Source organism: Salvelinus fontinalis, chromosome 37, assembly GCF_029448725.1.
Source record: "Salvelinus fontinalis isolate EN_2023a chromosome 37, ASM2944872v1, whole genome shotgun sequence".
Taxonomy (NCBI): Eukaryota; Metazoa; Chordata; class Actinopteri; order Salmoniformes; family Salmonidae; genus Salvelinus; species Salvelinus fontinalis.
The window spans coordinates 10,880,593-10,899,270 of record NC_074701.1 but is presented as its reverse complement, the minus strand read 5'-3'; the positions used below and the strand labels follow the sequence as shown (position 1 = coordinate 10,899,270).

General features: G+C 38.7%; 1 protein-coding gene across 2 annotated transcripts; it reads left to right on the top strand.

Annotated features, from left to right (window-relative positions):
• The first annotated feature begins 9,538 nt into the window (after window positions 1-9,538).
• Window positions 9,539-14,549, top strand: LOC129836119 (homeobox protein EMX2-like). Of its 2 annotated transcripts, XM_055901927.1 has the most exons (3): window positions 9,568-10,372; window positions 11,756-11,940; window positions 13,391-14,549. In XM_055901927.1, the coding sequence occupies exons 1-3, from the start codon at window positions 9,958-9,960 to the stop codon at window positions 13,562-13,564; spliced, it is 774 nt and encodes a 257-aa protein (XP_055757902.1). In that variant the 5' UTR covers window positions 9,568-9,957; the 3' UTR covers window positions 13,565-14,549. The 2 variants fall into 2 exon arrangements, with proteins under 2 accessions (XP_055757903.1, XP_055757902.1); XM_055901928.1 differs by lacking the exon at window positions 11,756-11,940 and having other exon boundaries at window positions 9,539-10,372; window positions 13,391-13,494.
• The last annotated feature ends 4,129 nt before the right edge of the window (window positions 14,550-18,678 follow it).

The following is an 18,678-nucleotide window of genomic DNA, read 5'->3' as shown; positions in this document are numbered from 1 at the left end:
CATATGCACAAAAAGCTTATTTCGCTCTATTTTTTGGGCACAAATGTGTTTACATCCCTCTTAGTAAGCATTTATCCTTTGCAAAGATAATCTATCCACCTGACGGGTGTAGCATATCAAGAAGCTGATTAAACAGGATGATCATTACATAGGTGCACCTTGTCCTTGGAGCAAAAGGCCACTTTTAAAAGGTGCACACAACACAATGCCACAGATATCTCAAGTTTTGAAGGAGCGTGAAATTGGCGTGCTGACTGCAGGAATGTCCACCAGAGCTGTTGCCAGAGAATTTAATGTTAATTTCTCTACCATAAACTGCCTCCAACGTCGTTTTAGAGAATTTAGCAGTATGTCCAACCGGCCTCACAACCACAGACCACGTGCAACCACGCCAGCCTAGGACCTCCACATCCGGCTTCTTCACCTGTGGGATCGTCTGAGGAGGAGGAACTAATTCTGATCGGCTGGGCCTGGCTCTCCAGTGGGTGGGCCTATGCCTTCCCAGGCCCACCCATGGCTGCTCCCCTGCCCATGCATGTGAAATCCATAGATTAGGGCCTAATGAATTTATTTCAATTGACTGATTTCCTTATATGAACTGTAACTCAGTTCAAATCTTTGAAATTGTTGATGTTGCGTTTATATTTGTGTTCAGTTTTTGTTTGTCTATTCTGCATCCGTAGATAAACCATTTGTCTGGGATTAATGGGGGCTGAACTAGAGCTGTGTTTGTGAGACGAGGGCCGGGGCCGGGTCTTTTATACAAAAACCTCTGTAGAGTCAGAATGGTTCAAGCTACAAACTATTAAAAGCTATCTATGAAAAGCTGAGACTTTCACAAACTTGCACGTGACATGTTTTGATCTATGATGCTCACAAGCCACACAAGAGTCGTTAGAAGGTAAGATTCTTCTACATAGATCATAGGAAATCCCATGACATAGTGTCTATAGTACTGTAATAAGCTCACATAGTTATTTTTATTTTAGGATTTAAAAAAAAAACTATTTAACTAGGCAAGTCAGTTAAGATCAAATGATTTACAATGATGGCCTACCAAAAGGCCTCGGGACGGGGGCTGGGATTAAAAATAAAATGATAGGACAAAACACATGACAAGAGAGACACCACAACACTACATAAAGAGAGACCTATGGCAACACAGCATGGTAGCAACACAACATGACAACAACATGGTAGCAGCACAAAACATGGTACAAACATTATTGGGCACAAACAACAGCACACGAGGGCAAGAAGGTAGACAACAATACATCACACGAAGCAGCCATAACTGTCAGTAAGTGTGTCCATGATTGAGTCTTTGCATGAAGAGATGGAGATAAAACTGTCCAGTTTAGTTGCTGTCACTTACTCCACATAGTTGTCACTGACTAGTTGGATATTAATTTCCCAGTGAGTAAATAATTTCTGTACTTAACAGCATTCATGTGACTTCATTTTTATCAGGCTTTTGCTTTGGCAGACCTTATTTTTCAATTGACATTTGTCAATAAAAGTCATGAATGCAACTATCAAATTGTTTTGTGTTCTACTTGTAGCCCTGGTTGTCCTGAAAATAAAATTATAAAACAATTAATTGTGAGGCAATTCATGCCCATGCATGTGAAATTCATAGATTAGGACCTAATGAATTTATTTCAATTGACTGATTTCCTTATAACGAACTGTAACTCAGTAAAATCTTTGAAATTGTTGATGTTGCTTTTATATTTTTGTTCGGTATAATTGGTCTCACTCAATATCTAGTGTCTGGTTCTATTTTAAATCATTCAACCATATTGCATGTTTATAGATAAAACTTTTATTAATCAAGTACTTTGCGCAACAGTTGACTAAGTACAAGCTATGTTCTAACCAACCCTTCAGGCCTTGAGCCCTAACAGAGAAATAGTTATTCTTACACTTGGTCCTTTTTAAATAAAAGTCATGAATGCAACTATGAAATTGTTTTCTGTTCTACTTGTAGCCCTGGTTGTCCTGAAAATAAAATGGTAAAACAATTCACCGTGAGGAAAAATGTAAGGGCTGGATTAATGAAAGTCAGATAAATGAAATGTCGTTTTTTTTGCTAGAATCTCGGGACTGATAGAGTTTGCACCCTTGGATTCGAGTGAGCATGGCTGGGGGGAAGTTTCCACCATATTTCTTACAGCAGTCCATTCCTTTTAAATCCATAAGGGGGAGTGAAAGCTAGAGAATCGCATTTAATCTTATATCTCAGTTGAAATGGGTGAAAATCTTAAATCCCGAGGTTAGTTCAACGGAGAAAAGTTGTTCCCTGTTAGTTGTAATTCTCTGTAGGGGAAATACATGTTTCTACTTGAGAATGTAACAATAAGTAACAAAGCTCTTTGTGGGTTTATGTAGCCATAAAGAGGCTATACAATTATGTAGGCATAGGCTATGTAACAAAGGGTTCAATCATCTCTCAGTACCATCCCCATTGAGTGTAGGCCTACTCGTTTGACCTTTGGATTCTACCCATAAGAATGTGTAAAGAAGCTACGGTTGGTTTCATTTCGAATCTTACATTTTCATGCAACCAGTCCGTGTCCCTTCTTTAAGCGTCCTATTAACTATCCAAATCACAACAATCACCCTCGATAGACATATTTGCGTGATTTTGGATCTTAGGCCTATTTGACATATTATTGGTGGGCCAACTGTGATGTGTCTGAAATGCGTGTAGATTATGCTCCAAAGGGTAACCAAAATATGTTATATTATTTTGCCACCATGGAAGGAGGCTATTTGCAGTGATCTCTGCAAGGAATGCGCTAGAACTATTTCCTCTTGAGGTATTGAAATGCAGTTGTATTTGAAGCAAAGCCATGTAAAGTAGCTACATAGCCTAAATCAGAAAGGCAACGGTGATGTATAAATACAAAACGAAAAAAGCTAAAAAGAAAATTCATCAAATATAGGGCTAATGGAGTTTTCAAGATTGTTTGATATATGCTGCAAATATAGGGCTGTCAAATGCATAAATATTATTCAGTTGCGTACACATCTGTAGCTGTTTTTTTCTTTCAAAAAAAGTTACCTTTATAGGGAACTGGGGTAAACGGTTTTTCATGTCAATTTAAAAGGACTCGGCTAATACCGTAGTCTGAAAAATCAGGTGGGATATGTCGACACGCACTCACAGTCACACAAACACGCACACCTTTAGTTTCGTAAGTCACGGCCGATTAAAATGTGCAATATTAGGGCTATGATTATGACGATAGGAGAAGTTGTGTTGGCCAATATGTTTGCTTATTTTATTTCTTCCGCCAGAATTAGTTCGTAAAAGTGTAGCAGAGTGCAAATGTTATGATACAGTGTATTGGTTTTACGTGTAGGCTGTAGAACATGTGGTAATTCATAAGCTATAGGTCTACTAGTCCTACTTTACAAAGCTTATCATTCAGCAATATTTTACACGTGTATTTTTTCAATAGTCATTATGCAAAAAGGTTGGCTCTAGAATAGTTTGTAGGAATTATTCTGCCTCAACAGCTATTTTCACCCGTTTCTATTTGATGAACATGGAAAAATATTACATTATTATATTAGCTTACTATTTTACTGTATTAGATATGTCAATGTTGTGACTTAATAGTCGATTACTTTATTATTTTGGGGGAAATAGTTTGAAGGTTAGCCTAGGCCTACTATGTGAAATGCTTCATCTTTACACACAATTTTGATAAATAAATAGGCTAGGCCTATATCAGTGCCTTCAGAAAGTATTCACACCCCTTAACATTTTCCACATTTCTCTGTGTTACAGCCTGCATTTAAAATGGATTAAATTGATATTTTTAACATTATTTATTTGAATAACTATTTAATTTCTGTACCCCACACACACAATGATATGTAAGATCCCTCAGCCAAGCAGTGGATTTCAAACAAAGATTCAACCAAAAAGACAAGGGAGGTTTTCCAATGCTTCACAGCAAAGAAGGGCACCTATTGGTAGATGGGTAAAAAGCTCAAAGCAAACGTTGAATGTTATCCCTTTGAGCATGGTGAAGTTATGAATTAGACTTTGGATGGCATATCAATACACCCAGTCACTACAAAGATGCAGTTGCCGGAGAGGAACTAAACCGCTCAGGGATTTCACCAATGGTGACCAATGGTGACTTTACAACAGTTAAAGAGTTGAATGGCTGTGAAAGGAGAAAACTGAAGATGGGTCAACAGCATTGTAGTTACTCCACAATACTAACCTAACTGACAGAGAAGGACTCCTGTAGAGAATATTCCAAAACACGCATCTTGTTTGCAATAAGGCACTTAAGTTATGCTGCAAAAAATGTGGCAAATCAATTAACTTTTTGTCCTGAATACAAAGTGTTACGTTTGGGGTAAATCCAACTCAATACATTAGTGAGTACCACTCTCCATAGTTTCAAGCATAGTGGTGGATGCATCATGTTATGGGTATACTTGTAATCGGTAAGGACTGGGGAGTTTTTCCAGATAAAAAAATTATGGAATGGAGCCTAGCACAAAACCTGGTTCAGTCTGCTTTCCATCAGACACTGAGGGATTAATTCACCTTTGAGTAGGACAATAATCTAAAACATAAGTCCAAATCTACAGTGAATGTTTCTGAGTGGCCAAGTTCCAGTTTTGACTTAAATCTGCTTAAAAATCTATGGCAAGACCTGAAAATGGTTCTCTAGCAATGACCAACAACCAATTTGACAGAGCTTGAAGAACTTTGAAAATAATAATGGGCAAATATTGCACAATCCAGATGTGGAAAGCTCTTAGAGAATTACCCAGAAACACTCACAGCTGTAATTGCTGCCAAATGTGATGTTAGCATGTATTGTTTCAGGGGTTTGAATACTTATCTAATCAAGATATATTCGTGTTTTATTTTTCTTCATTTTTTGTTGTTGTTATACAAATGTTAGAAGTTTTCTTCCACTTTGACATTACAGAGTATTTTGTGTAGAAAGTTGACAAAAAAATTACAATTAAATTAATTTGAATCTCACTTCGTAACACAACAAAATGTGGAAAAAGTCAAAGGGTGTGAATACTTTCTGAAAGCACTATACAAAGCGATGACAGAATGTTTTTTGGTGAGTACAATTTCGAAGACACAGTTCAGCCATTTTTCTCACATTCTTGTTTCCTGTAACTGAAATTAACACATTTAGAGTGTTAGTAAAGAATAGTTAGGCTGCAACTTTTTAATAACGGGTGTAAAAGCATACTAATAATTCCACCGCACTTTCACAAGATGACCACCGGAGGCCGGCAGCGCACCATCGCTGAATGTTGGTCAAAACCATAGAGAATGATAGAGGACTGTTGTTTGTGTCTGTCCGATTTTGGCGTCTGTGAGAGTACCTGCAGTGCCTTTGAGGCTATCTCGATTTTGAAGTAGTGAATTTCTTCTTCTATTACTTCTATGAGTTGGTAAACAAACTGAAAGGGTGCATACTGCCACCTGCAGTGTGTTGTTTGAACAGGTATGAAGCCAAGGTTGGCGATTTCACATCAACAGGGCTGTAGTCGAGCGGGTTGAGAACTTCAAGTTCCTCGGTGTCCACATCACTAAGGATCTATCATGGTCCACACACACCAACACAATTGTAAAGAGTGCGCAACAATGTCTTCTCCCCCTCAGGAGGCTGAAAATATTTGGCATGTGCCCTCAGATCCTGAAAAAGTTCTACACCATGCATCATTGAGAGCATCTTGACCGGCTGCATCACCGCTTGGTATGCCAACTGCTTGGCAGCCAGCCATGAGGCTCTACATAGGGTAGTGCGTACAGTCCAGTACATCACTGGGGCCGAGCTCCCTGCCATCCAGGAAATTGTCAAAGACTCCAGCCACCCAAGTCATAGACTGTTCTGTCTGCTACTGCACAGCAAGCGGTACCGATGCACCAAGTCTGGAACCACCAGATTCCTGAACAGATTCTACCCCCAAGCCATAAGACTGTAAATAGTTAGTTAAATAGTGAACCGAATAGCTACCCGGGCCATCTGCATTGACCCTTTTTGCACTAACTTTTATTGACTCATCACATACGCTACTGCTACTGTTTATTATCTCTCCTTTTATTCCTAGTTATATGTACATATCTACATCAATTACCTCGTACCCATGAACATCGACTCGGTACTGGTACCTGTGTATATAGCCAAGTTATCGTTGCTCATTTTGTATTTATTATTACTTTTCTTATAACGTGTTTTACTTTTCTATGATATCTCTATTTTCTTTCTCTCTGCATTTTTGGGAAGGTCCGTAAGTAAGAATTTCACTGTTAGTCTACACCTGTTGTTCATGAAGCATGTGATGAATAAAATGTGATTTGATTTACTTCCACTTGACGTTATGGAATGTTTGCACACAAGTATAAATCATTGGATGATCCCCCTGATAACCCGGATGGAATTATGTGATCCTTCCTTAACCCTTAGGAAGTCCCACCCACTTGACTACTTAAAAATGGTGAAAGTAGTCAATGGGCGCTGCTCATGTTACAAAATAGGCTTTTGGGTACTAGAGTCCTCTATCTATCTCTATGGTCAAAACCAAGAAGTCGCACGAACCATGATGGTTTAGAACCATCCGTCGTCATGGAAGCTGTAAAAAGAAAAACGTTGAGTTTTTCCAAAATAATCTAGGACTATACAAACAGGTAATGAACGGAAATAAAAACCTCAACTAAAAGAAATCTACTAAAAAAATGTATGATAAACAAACGATTATCCGCGTAAGTACATATTTGCATTGACAAGGCTACCAGTAGGTGACGCAGTTTTGAACAGCTAGCCTACTAAGCCAACACCCATGAAAAACGCTCCTTCATCCCTGGTTCATTGAATGGATTCCAATAATAAACAATCCAAAGAATGAGACCAGTGTAATATAAGGGAATCTTGTTAGCTATATTGTTAACAATGTTTTTATTCATTTACATCTTAGCATCAATTCACAAAAGTAGGTCTAACTGAGTAGACCTACATTTATTCGTTGCTACATACATAAGGGCATGTGGCCTATTGTTATTATTATGCTATTAATATCATAATTTCTGGAACAATAATACTGATGAACTGATAATAATAATAATAAAGAATTGTTCTATTTTTTGTTATTATTTTATTATCACTAATATTCTGCCTTGGTGCTGAAGTAGATGCATTAGCCTACTGTTTATCAGTCTGTAACTGCAAAACGTCCGTTTCCTCATTGACTAATGCAGGCCATTATGATATGTAGGCCATCTCATGCCTGGAGTATGCCAGACAGTGTGTTGCTGTTGGGCTACACAAAGAAGCAGAAAGCTGCACCGTGTACAGAAAAGGACAAGCAAGATAATAACAAAAAAACAGAGACATCCCACTGACCCTTCCACCACTACAGTCACGGAGAGAGCAAGCAGCAATAAGATTGGTCACTGCCATGCACCAACCTGACCACCCTCCACATGATCTCCTACCACAGAGAAAGGGAGACAGTATTGGCAGAGTCCTCTGAAACCAGAACCGACTGTCCAAAATCAACGCAAGGACAGAAAGGCGGGTCAATTCTACCACAGCCACAGCCATCAGACTTTGATTTTGTGATTTTTTAAAACTGTATTTTTTTCTAAGACATGGAACCTTTTTAATTTAATGTAATATCTTGTGTTTTTAAAAATATTGTCTAAATGCCACTGTGCATTCTGCAAAATGTAGTCTTCTGGACTGCGAGTATGAATTAAATAAATCAATTCAGGCCTACAGCAGATAAAATGTCAATCATATGCACAGGACGTTTCGAAAGACATATGGGACCTTCTCAATTGAATGCAATATCTTGTGTTTTTTAACTATTGTCTAATTGTAACTGTGCATTCTCCAAAATTCAGTATTGTGGACTGCGAGCGTGAATGAAATAAATCAAATCAAATCAGGCCTAAAGCAGGTCAAATGTAAATCAAACGCACAGGACGTTTTCAAAGACACTGCACATAGAGGGAAATAGTGCATATTACTACGCAAGGAGACAACGGCCTACAATGGTGCAATGTTCCAATATCGATGTGCAACACAAATGCTTATTGGGGTTATCATTTATTAAAATAACACAATGCGTGCTGACTTCAGTTAAGTTTTCAGCATCCCAGTTTTCAGGTACAAGCCATGGCTTGCTACCATGTTATCATTAGACCGACTTGGCACTATGGCCTACATGAGCTGTCCCGACGTCAAATTTGTTCAACTGAAGTCATCCTTCGATATCTTTCTTGTATATTTTTAAGTAAATCTTAGATTTAATTCGCAAAAGTGTAACCTTGGCATAATATGATTAGACCTAATTAATAATCATAATAATCATCAACAACAACAAAAAATGGCTTTCTTGTTATTCATAATAATTTTACCATCGATGTAATGGGCTTGTAGTAATGCAGGACGGATTGGCCACGTAGGTCTAATAAGCAGAAGAGGGCAAACAAAGTTAAACTGCAGAGACTCATAGCCCGGGCAGATTTGGACTCACACCCCATAGCATTTTCTTACAGCCTACTTGTGGGTTGAATCATATGTCCCCGAAGACAAGCATCATAATAATGACAGTGACTAAAAACCTACAGTTAAATGAAAGAAAAACATAGTTAACTTATTCCAACAGAGATCCTTTATTGGATTAAGAAAACCATCATGCGCATTTTCATGGAATTCAGCATTAGCAAAATAATGAAGATATCACTAAAACATGTAGGCCTATTGCGGTATAGAATAGGCTATATGTTACAGGTGGATTTATTATTATGCTACAGACATTTCCGCTAAATGAATGATAAAATGAAAGGCATACCAAATACATTTCTAAACTCGTGCGTGTGTATAGGCCTGTGTTTTCCTATGCACTTTGTAAACCTCAAATTACAAATGATGAACCTTTCGTCAGTGAATGCTTGACTTGCATTGAGCAGGAATTAGCCTACGCAAAAAGTTGTGTGTAGGGTAATTTACGTAGGCCTAAATTAACGGGTCGTTTATATGTCAATACAACACACCAACTGCACTAAATATAGTGTGGATCCAATATCCATCGTCCCAATCTTCCGGCCAATAGAAATTGGGGAGCCTTCAACCCCTAACTAATCACAAACTGATAGGAGAAAATGAAAACACGGAGAGACGAGGCCAGGGTATGTAGTTGGGTATGCTGTAATTACCATAATAATGGAAAATATAAAATAAATATAAAGGGTACCCCTAAAATATAAAATCGGTAAACCCCTATTTAAACAGAACTATGTGGTGGCTATTGGTAAACACACCCAGGTCAATGGTGTAGGCTACATTTTATACTAACAACGTATCACACTTATGTCAGAGAATGTTAAACCGACTCTTAGCCCCGTACTTCAACATAAAACTCAACACTGATAAACATAAAGGTCCCTTTAAGACCAACTGTCCCCAGGCCTTATCGGTAGACAAAAATGCAAACGTAAGTACCTTGAGCTTTTCTACTGGTTCAGCTGAGTAGCCTATGTAAAAATGTTCTGAAGATCTGGTTCTGAACGAATCCGTTCCGTTTTGCTCGAGTCCGCCTCTCCGTGCCTGTTCCTATTGACGCACTTAAAGACTCTTCCCTCAACCTTAAGGCGAGTAGCAGCGACCAATCACCATGCCATTACAGGCTTCAGAGGAAGCTGTTTATGTGACTCCGGCGCTAATTAGGCTCATGAACTAACAAATCGCTTGCACAACTGGTGAGGAACCGATCACATCCATGGATTGTCTGGCGCAGTTGACCACCTTTATGGCTATTTGTTGATTTATTGTTACTTTGGCTTCTATTCTTGCTGCACTCTTCGTTCCAAAGTTATTTATGCTGACAAACTTTCTCGGTGTGGAGTAGTAACCTATTTTTTTTTACGAAGAACGCCTGCACCTCTTAAACTCTATGCTGGGGAATCTTGACTATCAAACCATGTTTCAACCTACACCGAAGAGGTGTTTTACTATAGAATCGTTGGTAGCGAAGGATAATCCTCTACCAGTGTCGAGGTCTGAGGAGCCCATACGACCAGCGGCTCTGAGCTATGCAAACTCCAGCCAGATGAATCCATTTCTGAACGGGTTTCATTCCAGCGGCAGGGGCGTCTACTCTAATCCGGACTTGGTGTTCGCTGAGGCGGTCTCACATCAGAACAACTCCGGTGTCCCAGTTCATTCGGTACCACCTCCACACGCTTTGGCTCACCCACTTTCATCCTCACATAGTCCGCACCATCTTTTTGCCAGCCAGCAAAGGGACCCCTCAACTTTTTACCCATGGCTAATACATAGATATAGGTACTTGGGTCACAGATTCCAAGGTATGTTGAATTTACATTTGTCTTTTTAACGCATTTATTACGTATTTATGCTGTTAAGCTCTTTTGGATGTACCATAGCATTTATGTAGGCCAATATAACATGTAATTATGAGAAGAAAGAAACGAATGATAAATATCAGCGCGCTATCGAATTTTGGAAATATATGTGCTATCTATCGCCTTGTCTCGAACAGTTTTACAAACTGTTTTTGTCTGTTATAATTAGTTATAATTAGAACACTGTTCAACTGGAATAGGCTAGGGTACTTTTAGTAGCTTAATGTAGGGCATAGTATTTCTCAATGTGGTGACACGGGTTTACATTTATTTTGCTGGTAGTCTATAGCCTATCATTTTACATTTTGTTAAAAAAGGAATTGCAAAGAGTGGACTTTTGAAAAGTCCTTTAGCATCTAAAATATTTAATTGAAACAAAAATAAGCATAAAACCTTACAACTGGAAAGTGTAGGCCGATATAATTAAATGACTTGTTATTTTGAACCAAAAAATTATTGTTGAAAAATAAATAACGATTTAATTTGGCCTAGATATTTACTTCATGTTTAAACTGAATGCAAATCAACTTAACTACATTGATAGATGCCTATGTTTTTTTTGTAATCATCCGTGCCTTGGAATAGGCATTGGGTCGTATTTGTGGGCTATGTTTTTATTGCCCAAACTGCTGTTTAAGAAATTGTACACAATGCACTTTTTAAAATCGTACTATTAATTTATCGTCCCCCAAATTGGACTGTCATTTTGGGAAAATTATATATTTTTGCTGGTGGATGCACATGATCCTTTTCTGAAAACAGTGACATGCAAATTGTATAATAAGTGAACGATCTGTTTTCATAATGGTTATTTTAATAAGGGTCTTGATAGTAATTCTGACAAAAATGTAGGCTAATGTAGTCTATTATATTCTCCACCATATACTTACAGTATACCAATGACTGTAGGCTCATGTTAAAAATAAAAGTTCGAAAAGGATTAGGCTATAGAGGCTTCTAGGCCCCTTTGTGATTGTAGACGATTTTGTTGCTATTTTTTATGTGTAGGCCTAGTGTTTTAAGGATAACCAAAGACTGTATCGAAACGGCGCTTAATTTAGCCACTGCATAGCCCTATTGTTCCCATTTAATAATATAAACTGTATGAATTTGCTATTGTTAAAATGATTGCAAACAATTGTCAAGGTGTTGCTTGTGACTAAATTGGTTTCAATGTTCAATTGAGTGTTGCCGTAGACTTTAGTTAAAAGTTAGAAGGCCCAAGTCTGCGGTATAGTCAAATTATGAGCATAGCATCATATCTTTAGCCTCAGTTTGCAACATAAGAGTGGTCATAATTAATATCCCTCCCATTGTCGTTTTCAGGTAACGAAACAAGCCCGGAGAGCTTCCTTTTGCACAATGCACTGGCCAGAAAGCCCAAAAGAATTCGGACAGCTTTTTCCCCTTCCCAACTTCTGCGGCTTGAGCACGCATTTGAAAAAAACCATTACGTCGTAGGTGCCGAACGAAAACAGCTTGCGCACACCCTTAGCCTCACAGAAACTCAGGTAAGAAAATGAATAGAATATTCACAAGTGTATCGTTAAATCCGCATTAGGCCTACTTTGAATAGGGAGTGGATTTAAAAGACGATTGTGTCAAGTTGCATCAGACCTGACATGACGCACAGGTTTGTGGGGTGTTTTTCAAGGGGTGTTTTATAGCCTGTAGGCCTACCTACATTAGGCTATAGGACAATAATAACTTGTTTTGGTGTTGGCTACGGAATCTGTGAATATGTTAATTTATCCGAATATGCTAATTGTTTATTGGGAATTCATATGCCTGCCTATAAGTGACATTACGGGAGTGATTTATTCATTTCTTGAAAACACGACAATGTGTTGTCTTTTGGGGGAAACTGCACACATGCTATGGTTAATCCGTATAGCAGGTCAAATTTATGAATTTCACATAGGCCTAAATGCTATTCTATTTTAAATATTGAAATTAAGGGGGGAAAATTATATAAATGAAAACACACGTTTATTCATTTTTCAAAATTAGGCCTACTATTGGATAGACCTGTAAACCCACAGTTTCAGATATACAAAAAGAAATGTATACACCACCATCGGCCTTGAGGCTTTTAGTTGGATGAAATCCATGATCATTGTACAACCTCGTTGGGTTGAATTACTTTGTTTTGGGGGAAAAAAAGGTTTCCATTCAAAATGGAGGGCAATTAACCAGTTAACCATTTTAAAGGATCTATGGCACGCTAAAAAGAATGAGACGGACTCAATGAATTTCCCTGGCCATATTTAAGATCGTATTTGTGCCTATCAGCTTGTGGAACGGTCGGTGTCTTTTGTCCCAGTGTCACCACCGGCTCTTCTCTAAACGGAGGCTTTCAGAGGGGAATGAGGGAGAAATTAACCATCAGCCACTTCAATTAGCTGACTGAAAGCACATTAAATGCACCTCACTTGCCAAGCTGTCAGACGGATGGCTTGTATATATTAATATTGCCCACTAGCCTATTGATATGCATTTACAAAAGGCTTAAAATTAACAAGCAATGTGACTTTTACATTTTGGGGGAAATTATTAGAAATTAAATGAAACTTATTTGTTATGCATTGCATATTCGGGGGCCTGTTTGCGCCCGTTTTTTTTCGACCAAGGTGACGTCAATGTCTGGTAATTGGCTTATGTTTGTACTATAAAAAAATAGAGCATGCAATACATGCCATTTTTGACCTAGGCAGTATCCCATCTGAAAATAACCGTACTTCTAGCCTAACTTGTAAGACATTTAGGGCCTATAGCATTGGGCACATTTTCACACAGCGATCTATGAGAGCCTATGCAAAAATGTAAGGCCTTTGCACTCCTTTTATAGTCTATGTTTGTATCTCTTTTGCTATTCTGCTATTTGAATTCTCACTTTACGCACGTGGATGGTTTTTGTTTACTATTTTGGTATTTATTGTAGCGTTTATTTATTTCCCTTAGGTAAAAGTGTGGTTTCAGAACCGAAGAACCAAGTTCAAGCGGCAAAAGTTGGAAGAGGAGGGTTCAGATTCGCAACAGAAGAAGAAGGGGACCCATCACATTAACCGATGGAGACTCGCAACTAAACAAGGATCGGGAAGCCCGGAGGAAATTGACGTAACTTCAGACGATTAAAATACGAAATTGTTTGAACCTGGGACAGCCGTGTGGCGTGAAGGATGACATGGCTAAGGATGCTGTGTACAGAGAGACAGAGAGAGGGTAAAGCCAATGTCACATTTCGATTCTTCGGAGATCGGCAGCTGAGGGTGAGAGATCCGATTGGTGGCACTGCTGTCACTACCATGGGTCTGTCAAACCGTATCAAATTGCCCAGGCAAAAGTGATTGACAGTATCGCAGTCCACCTACCTGACCACCTTCCACGCAACAACCCACCACTACAATCTCCCACGAACCACCCAAAAATTAATCTCCAATTCACATTGGACATTTGCACTTCTGAAAGTTTCTAAATACGAACGTTTCCACTCAAGATACCAAAATCCACAACTGTTTTTGTAAAACTTAAATTGCATGGTAGACTTTCTGGTAGTTGTTTAATTTGATAATTTTCTCAAAAACAACGTTGTTTTAACTCTATTTTCAATCTCAGAGATGTTGTGCTTCTTCCTTTTTACAAAGTGTGCAGTCTTTTAATTAATGATTATCGTGTTAAAGTGATTGTGAGAACAGTATGAAGTAGCAGTGCTGCGTTATAGTGTTTTTAAAGAAAATGTATTTCGAAAACTTTATAAAAGTTTATCAAACCACAGATAAAGTACTTAAAGGGAAAGTATCCAGGACATTCCTTAAACCTAAAGCTTTACCATGTCTCCGTTATTCTGTCACGAGCATATTGTCAGGATTTGACCCTCCCGTGAGAGTTGCCACAAAGGACTAATGCAAGAATTGACTGCCGTAGAGGCGAGAAAACGTCAAGCACTGAGCGTATCCATGTACAGAGATACTAAAAGTTAATGTTTCTGTTAAACCCTCTTTTATCAGAATGTAAATAATGTTGTGTTTGTGTTAAGTTTGCTACAATTTTAACACAAAGTATACTTCCAAGAAGTATGTAATTGTTAATATTTTGTCAATAAAGTTTTATCAATATGTTGCGCGCGGAGTAAAAGTAGGGTTTTGATTTTAGATCAACTTTCATATCTTGACATTTTATAAAGAGACCTGTTACGCTCTTCAATTCAAGCGTGTATTATTTCACACTTTTTATAGGCTATTGGCTGCCACCAATCAACCGCTTCATATATCTTGATCTTGGCCAAACCAGTCTCACAATTCGCCTATATTTGAGATAGGCCTATGACTAATTTTAGAAGGAATCCAGACAATGTGGCTTGTTAAAAGTAACTTATAAAATCCAAAAATATTTTTCTGTGGCAAGTGCATGGTTGTTTTTCCGGCGGTTCATTTGCTCCTCAGTCTGATAGACTGCATTAATCCGTTTTTATTTAGAGGGGCAGCGTCTGGTCTGTTCAGGCTACAAAGAGTCCTACGAGCTTTTGTGAAAGTGCAAATCAGTTTAGGCAATTATCATGCGAGTAATATGAGGGGGAAAGGGGATGCATTGCCCAGTGGTCCACTTTAATCTCTTAATCCGTGGATCCAAGGGGGCTTGGTTGGACATAATTTAGTACAATCTGACTACCCCTCACGAAGCGATAAGGGAAGGTTGCAATGTGCAGCTAAATGAGATCTTTGTTTAAAATCTTGTCTCCGACAGCCACGAGAAGGATATGCGTACACGCGCTCTTCCCACAAATTGATCACAAACAAAACAGCATAAACGCATGTCTACTCTTTTCCCAGTTTATGTGTAGCCTATTACGCTTGTACGGCAAAAATAAATTATATATATTTTTTTGTTTTGACATCTAAGAGCTTAATAGACCAACGTCTTCCTTTATAAGTGACTCAAACATAAAATGGTATTATTTATTTATTCGGGGCAAACCCATTGCCACCAAGGTCTCATTCACAAGGGTGCCCTGGTCACGGTAACACACTTAAATACAATATGGAAACAAAACAGCCATCGATACAATGTAAAATGAAATAAAAAATACAGCACAACGCAATTTAAGAAAAACGGTATATTCCTCAGCTACAAAATGTTATATTCCTCAGCTACTAAGTCCTCAGTCAATCATTTAAATTACCATAGCGGCACCAGAACATCCTATTGTAATGAGTTATGTGAATTGTTTGAGTAGTGAGGTGCATTAAAAGTAAGAACGGTTTTACCTAATTCGGTGGAGACCCGAGAAACCTCAAGAGTTAACCAACTCTGTCAAAGGGTTTGGTATCTCATGTTTTATGCTTCAACAACGAAGTTAGGTAAGTCGGAAGCTTGTGTAGTAGAGTTTTGTAAACAGAAAGGGAATATTGAAGTGACCTACAGGACTTTAATGAGGACCAGCTAACCTTTTAATACATGATGCGTATTAAAACCGTAACCTGGGATAAATCGATGGGTTTTGGTAGACAGCATCCAAAGGTTTAAGAGTAGTGGCTGCTGCATTCTGGTAACTGGTGTCACCATAGTCAAGAACTGGCAGGAAAGTTGACTACAATATGCTTCCGGCTGTTTAGAGAGAGGCGTTTAAACTAGCTCATCAGTATTTTTTTTATTTTTTTACCCTTGCCAATCCAAATGCCCAGATATTTATAGGCGGGAACCCGATCAATCGGTGAACCATTAAATTAATAAATGTGTAGTCAAATGCACATGGGAAAAATGCACATCAAATTGTTTTAGATGTTCCAAAATTAAAATGTATTATATTTACACTATGTATCTCCTAAACATGTGAAGTCCCACAATGCACAGTGTATGATGTGAGGTGTGGTGTTTATTTCTATAATTGTTTCACATCTTGAAAAGGAGCTTTTCGGAGGGGGTGGTATGGGGGGGCTATATGCCTACATACAAACTATGGTCCCCATATATGGATGGGGAGTTTTAATCGGCCCATGGACTATAACAGCAATAAGAATCTTCAGAGAATACCATTAGCTTTGAAAAAACCCTAAAAGCTTTATTACAAACCCAGCTTTGAAATAGGGGGATTAGAGGGCTGAAAAGGTCCCACAATAGTTAGAAGAAAAGGTTTCATGCTAATGAGGTTAATGCCCTTTGTATCTCCGGACTCCACAACTTCATTACTCCTATCTCCGGCAACACCGAGCGGCTCAGAGCGCGCAATCCACTCGAGCTTCTCCCTACCCTGCCTAAAGAAGGATTTGATAGCAGTCCTGTTCAAACTAGATAATTATATATTTTCAAGTTGGAATTAAGATAAAGAAAGTGCAGTGAAGGCGGTGAGCCTTGATCCGCTGCAAACAAATTTGGCGCACTTTCTCCCTCCGCGGTGCCTCAATAAGCAGAACAGCCTCCTCATTATGACTGGGTCTCGTTTTATTAATTGTACACTCTTTTGATTTAAACAAGCCAGTCTTTTGAATTTAAAGGCAGATTATTGTATACAACGAAATTAAATAAATGTTATAATGAAGAACCGGATCTGTTCAAATGTACGGGTTCCCATGAATAGCCTATACATTAGCACTTCTACACAAGTAGGCCTATACAGGCTATTCACAGAGCTAATTTGGAACTAGGGGGGGACATTTCTATTCAAACCGTGCATTGCATGCCTTTATGACACATGCTGAAATGTATTTTATTTTATAGTGGATATATTCGTCAAATAGGCTATTGGATTAACACTGCAAGCTATTTGGTGTCTTTTTCTGCAACATAACTCGGTGTATTTTTGTGATAAAGGCTATGATAGGCCTATATTTTTTCATAGAAGTCTGTGCATAGGCCTATGACTGTGCGTAAAGCCTCGACCTTCTCCTTTTTACAAGGCCTACAATTCCAAGGATTTACATATCTTGGGTTTTGACAATTTAACATTTTCACGGAGGTAATGCAGCAACGCAAGGGATAAAATACCATTGTGCGCAGGGAAGCGCACCTGTCTACTTGAACAAGGCAGGTGAAGACGTTGTTTGCCATTGTTAATCTTTAGTGGTTCCGGTAGGCCCACTGTTTCCTCCACTCAAACTTGCTCTGGGTCAGTGAATGTTAAGTTATGAGATACTAGACCCCATATACTGTATCAATCGATTCCTTTCCCAAACAATAAAGCTGTGTGTATGGGGAGTGCTGGGGACCTTGTGACCCGCTTATTTAACCTTGCGCTGCTCCGCGGTACAGAGGCTAAAGTTTTTTTTGGCTGCCCTTAATAAGGACCGGGAAACGATCAATCATCAAAGCCCCATGGCTTGGGTTTATTATTTAGTTACTATAGCCAGATCATTCCTGGCTGCTAAATACTAGACGAGGAATATGGATTCTGACACCATCTGAAAGGATAGCAAGTAAGCCAAAGGTCTAGGCTACTTACCTGATGTGAAAGAATTATCCGCCATTTAAAGAACCGTCCTATCAAATGATCCCAGTGACCCAAACCCCTTAATCTGCAATTAGTAGGTCTAAATATGTCCGCTGATGTTGCTAATGTGAATGGTATTTGGATGTCGATCATTACACATCAATAACGCACTCCCCTGCTGTAGGCTAAACACTGGAAACAGGTATATCTGCAAAAACAAACACACATTAGATGAAGTCCACTATATAAAACATGCAATGAGACTAATCTGCTCTTGTTAGAGTAGCACGGCCCTATAGCCTACTTATAACTCGCACTCACAAATATAGGCTACCTTTCATCACCATTATGCACAGATGAGCGACTGCAAGCCTTATATCATGTGTGATTTATGATCCGGTTTTTGGAGACTTTAAAGACATTTTTTGCATTTACTGGTAGGCCTAGGGCCTAGGCCATAGTGGTGCATGCCAACTTCCGTCCTACTCGGATTCACGTTGCTTGAAACTAGGTAATGCCAACGTCTGTCCTCTAATTCACGTTTCTTGACACTAGCTACGCTGTAAAAAGTCATTAGTTCTGCTAACTCAATTATTTTGAGGAAACCCGTTGCCTAGAACCATTCGAGTAACCCAACTCAAAGTATTTCAGTGACCTTAATTTATTTTTTATTTTTTTAATGTAACCTTTATTTAACTAGGCAAGTCAGATAAGAACAAATTCTTATTTACAATGACGGCCTACCCCGGTCCAAACCAGACGACGATAGGCCAATTGTGTGCCACCCTATGGGACGCCCAATCCCGGCCGGATGTGATGCAGCCTG

Excerpts from the sequence above, each read along its gene's own strand:
- LOC129836119 (XM_055901927.1), top strand. The coding sequence starts at position 9,958 with ATGCTGGGGAATCTTGACTATCAAACCATGTTTCAACCTACACCGAAG. Across the intron at positions 10,373-11,755 it reads CTTGGGTCACAGATTCCAAG|GTAACGAAACAAGCCCGGAG; the intron begins GTATGTTGAATT and ends TGTCGTTTTCAG. Across the intron at positions 11,941-13,390 it reads TTAGCCTCACAGAAACTCAG|GTAAAAGTGTGGTTTCAGAA; the intron begins GTAAGAAAATGA and ends TATTTCCCTTAG.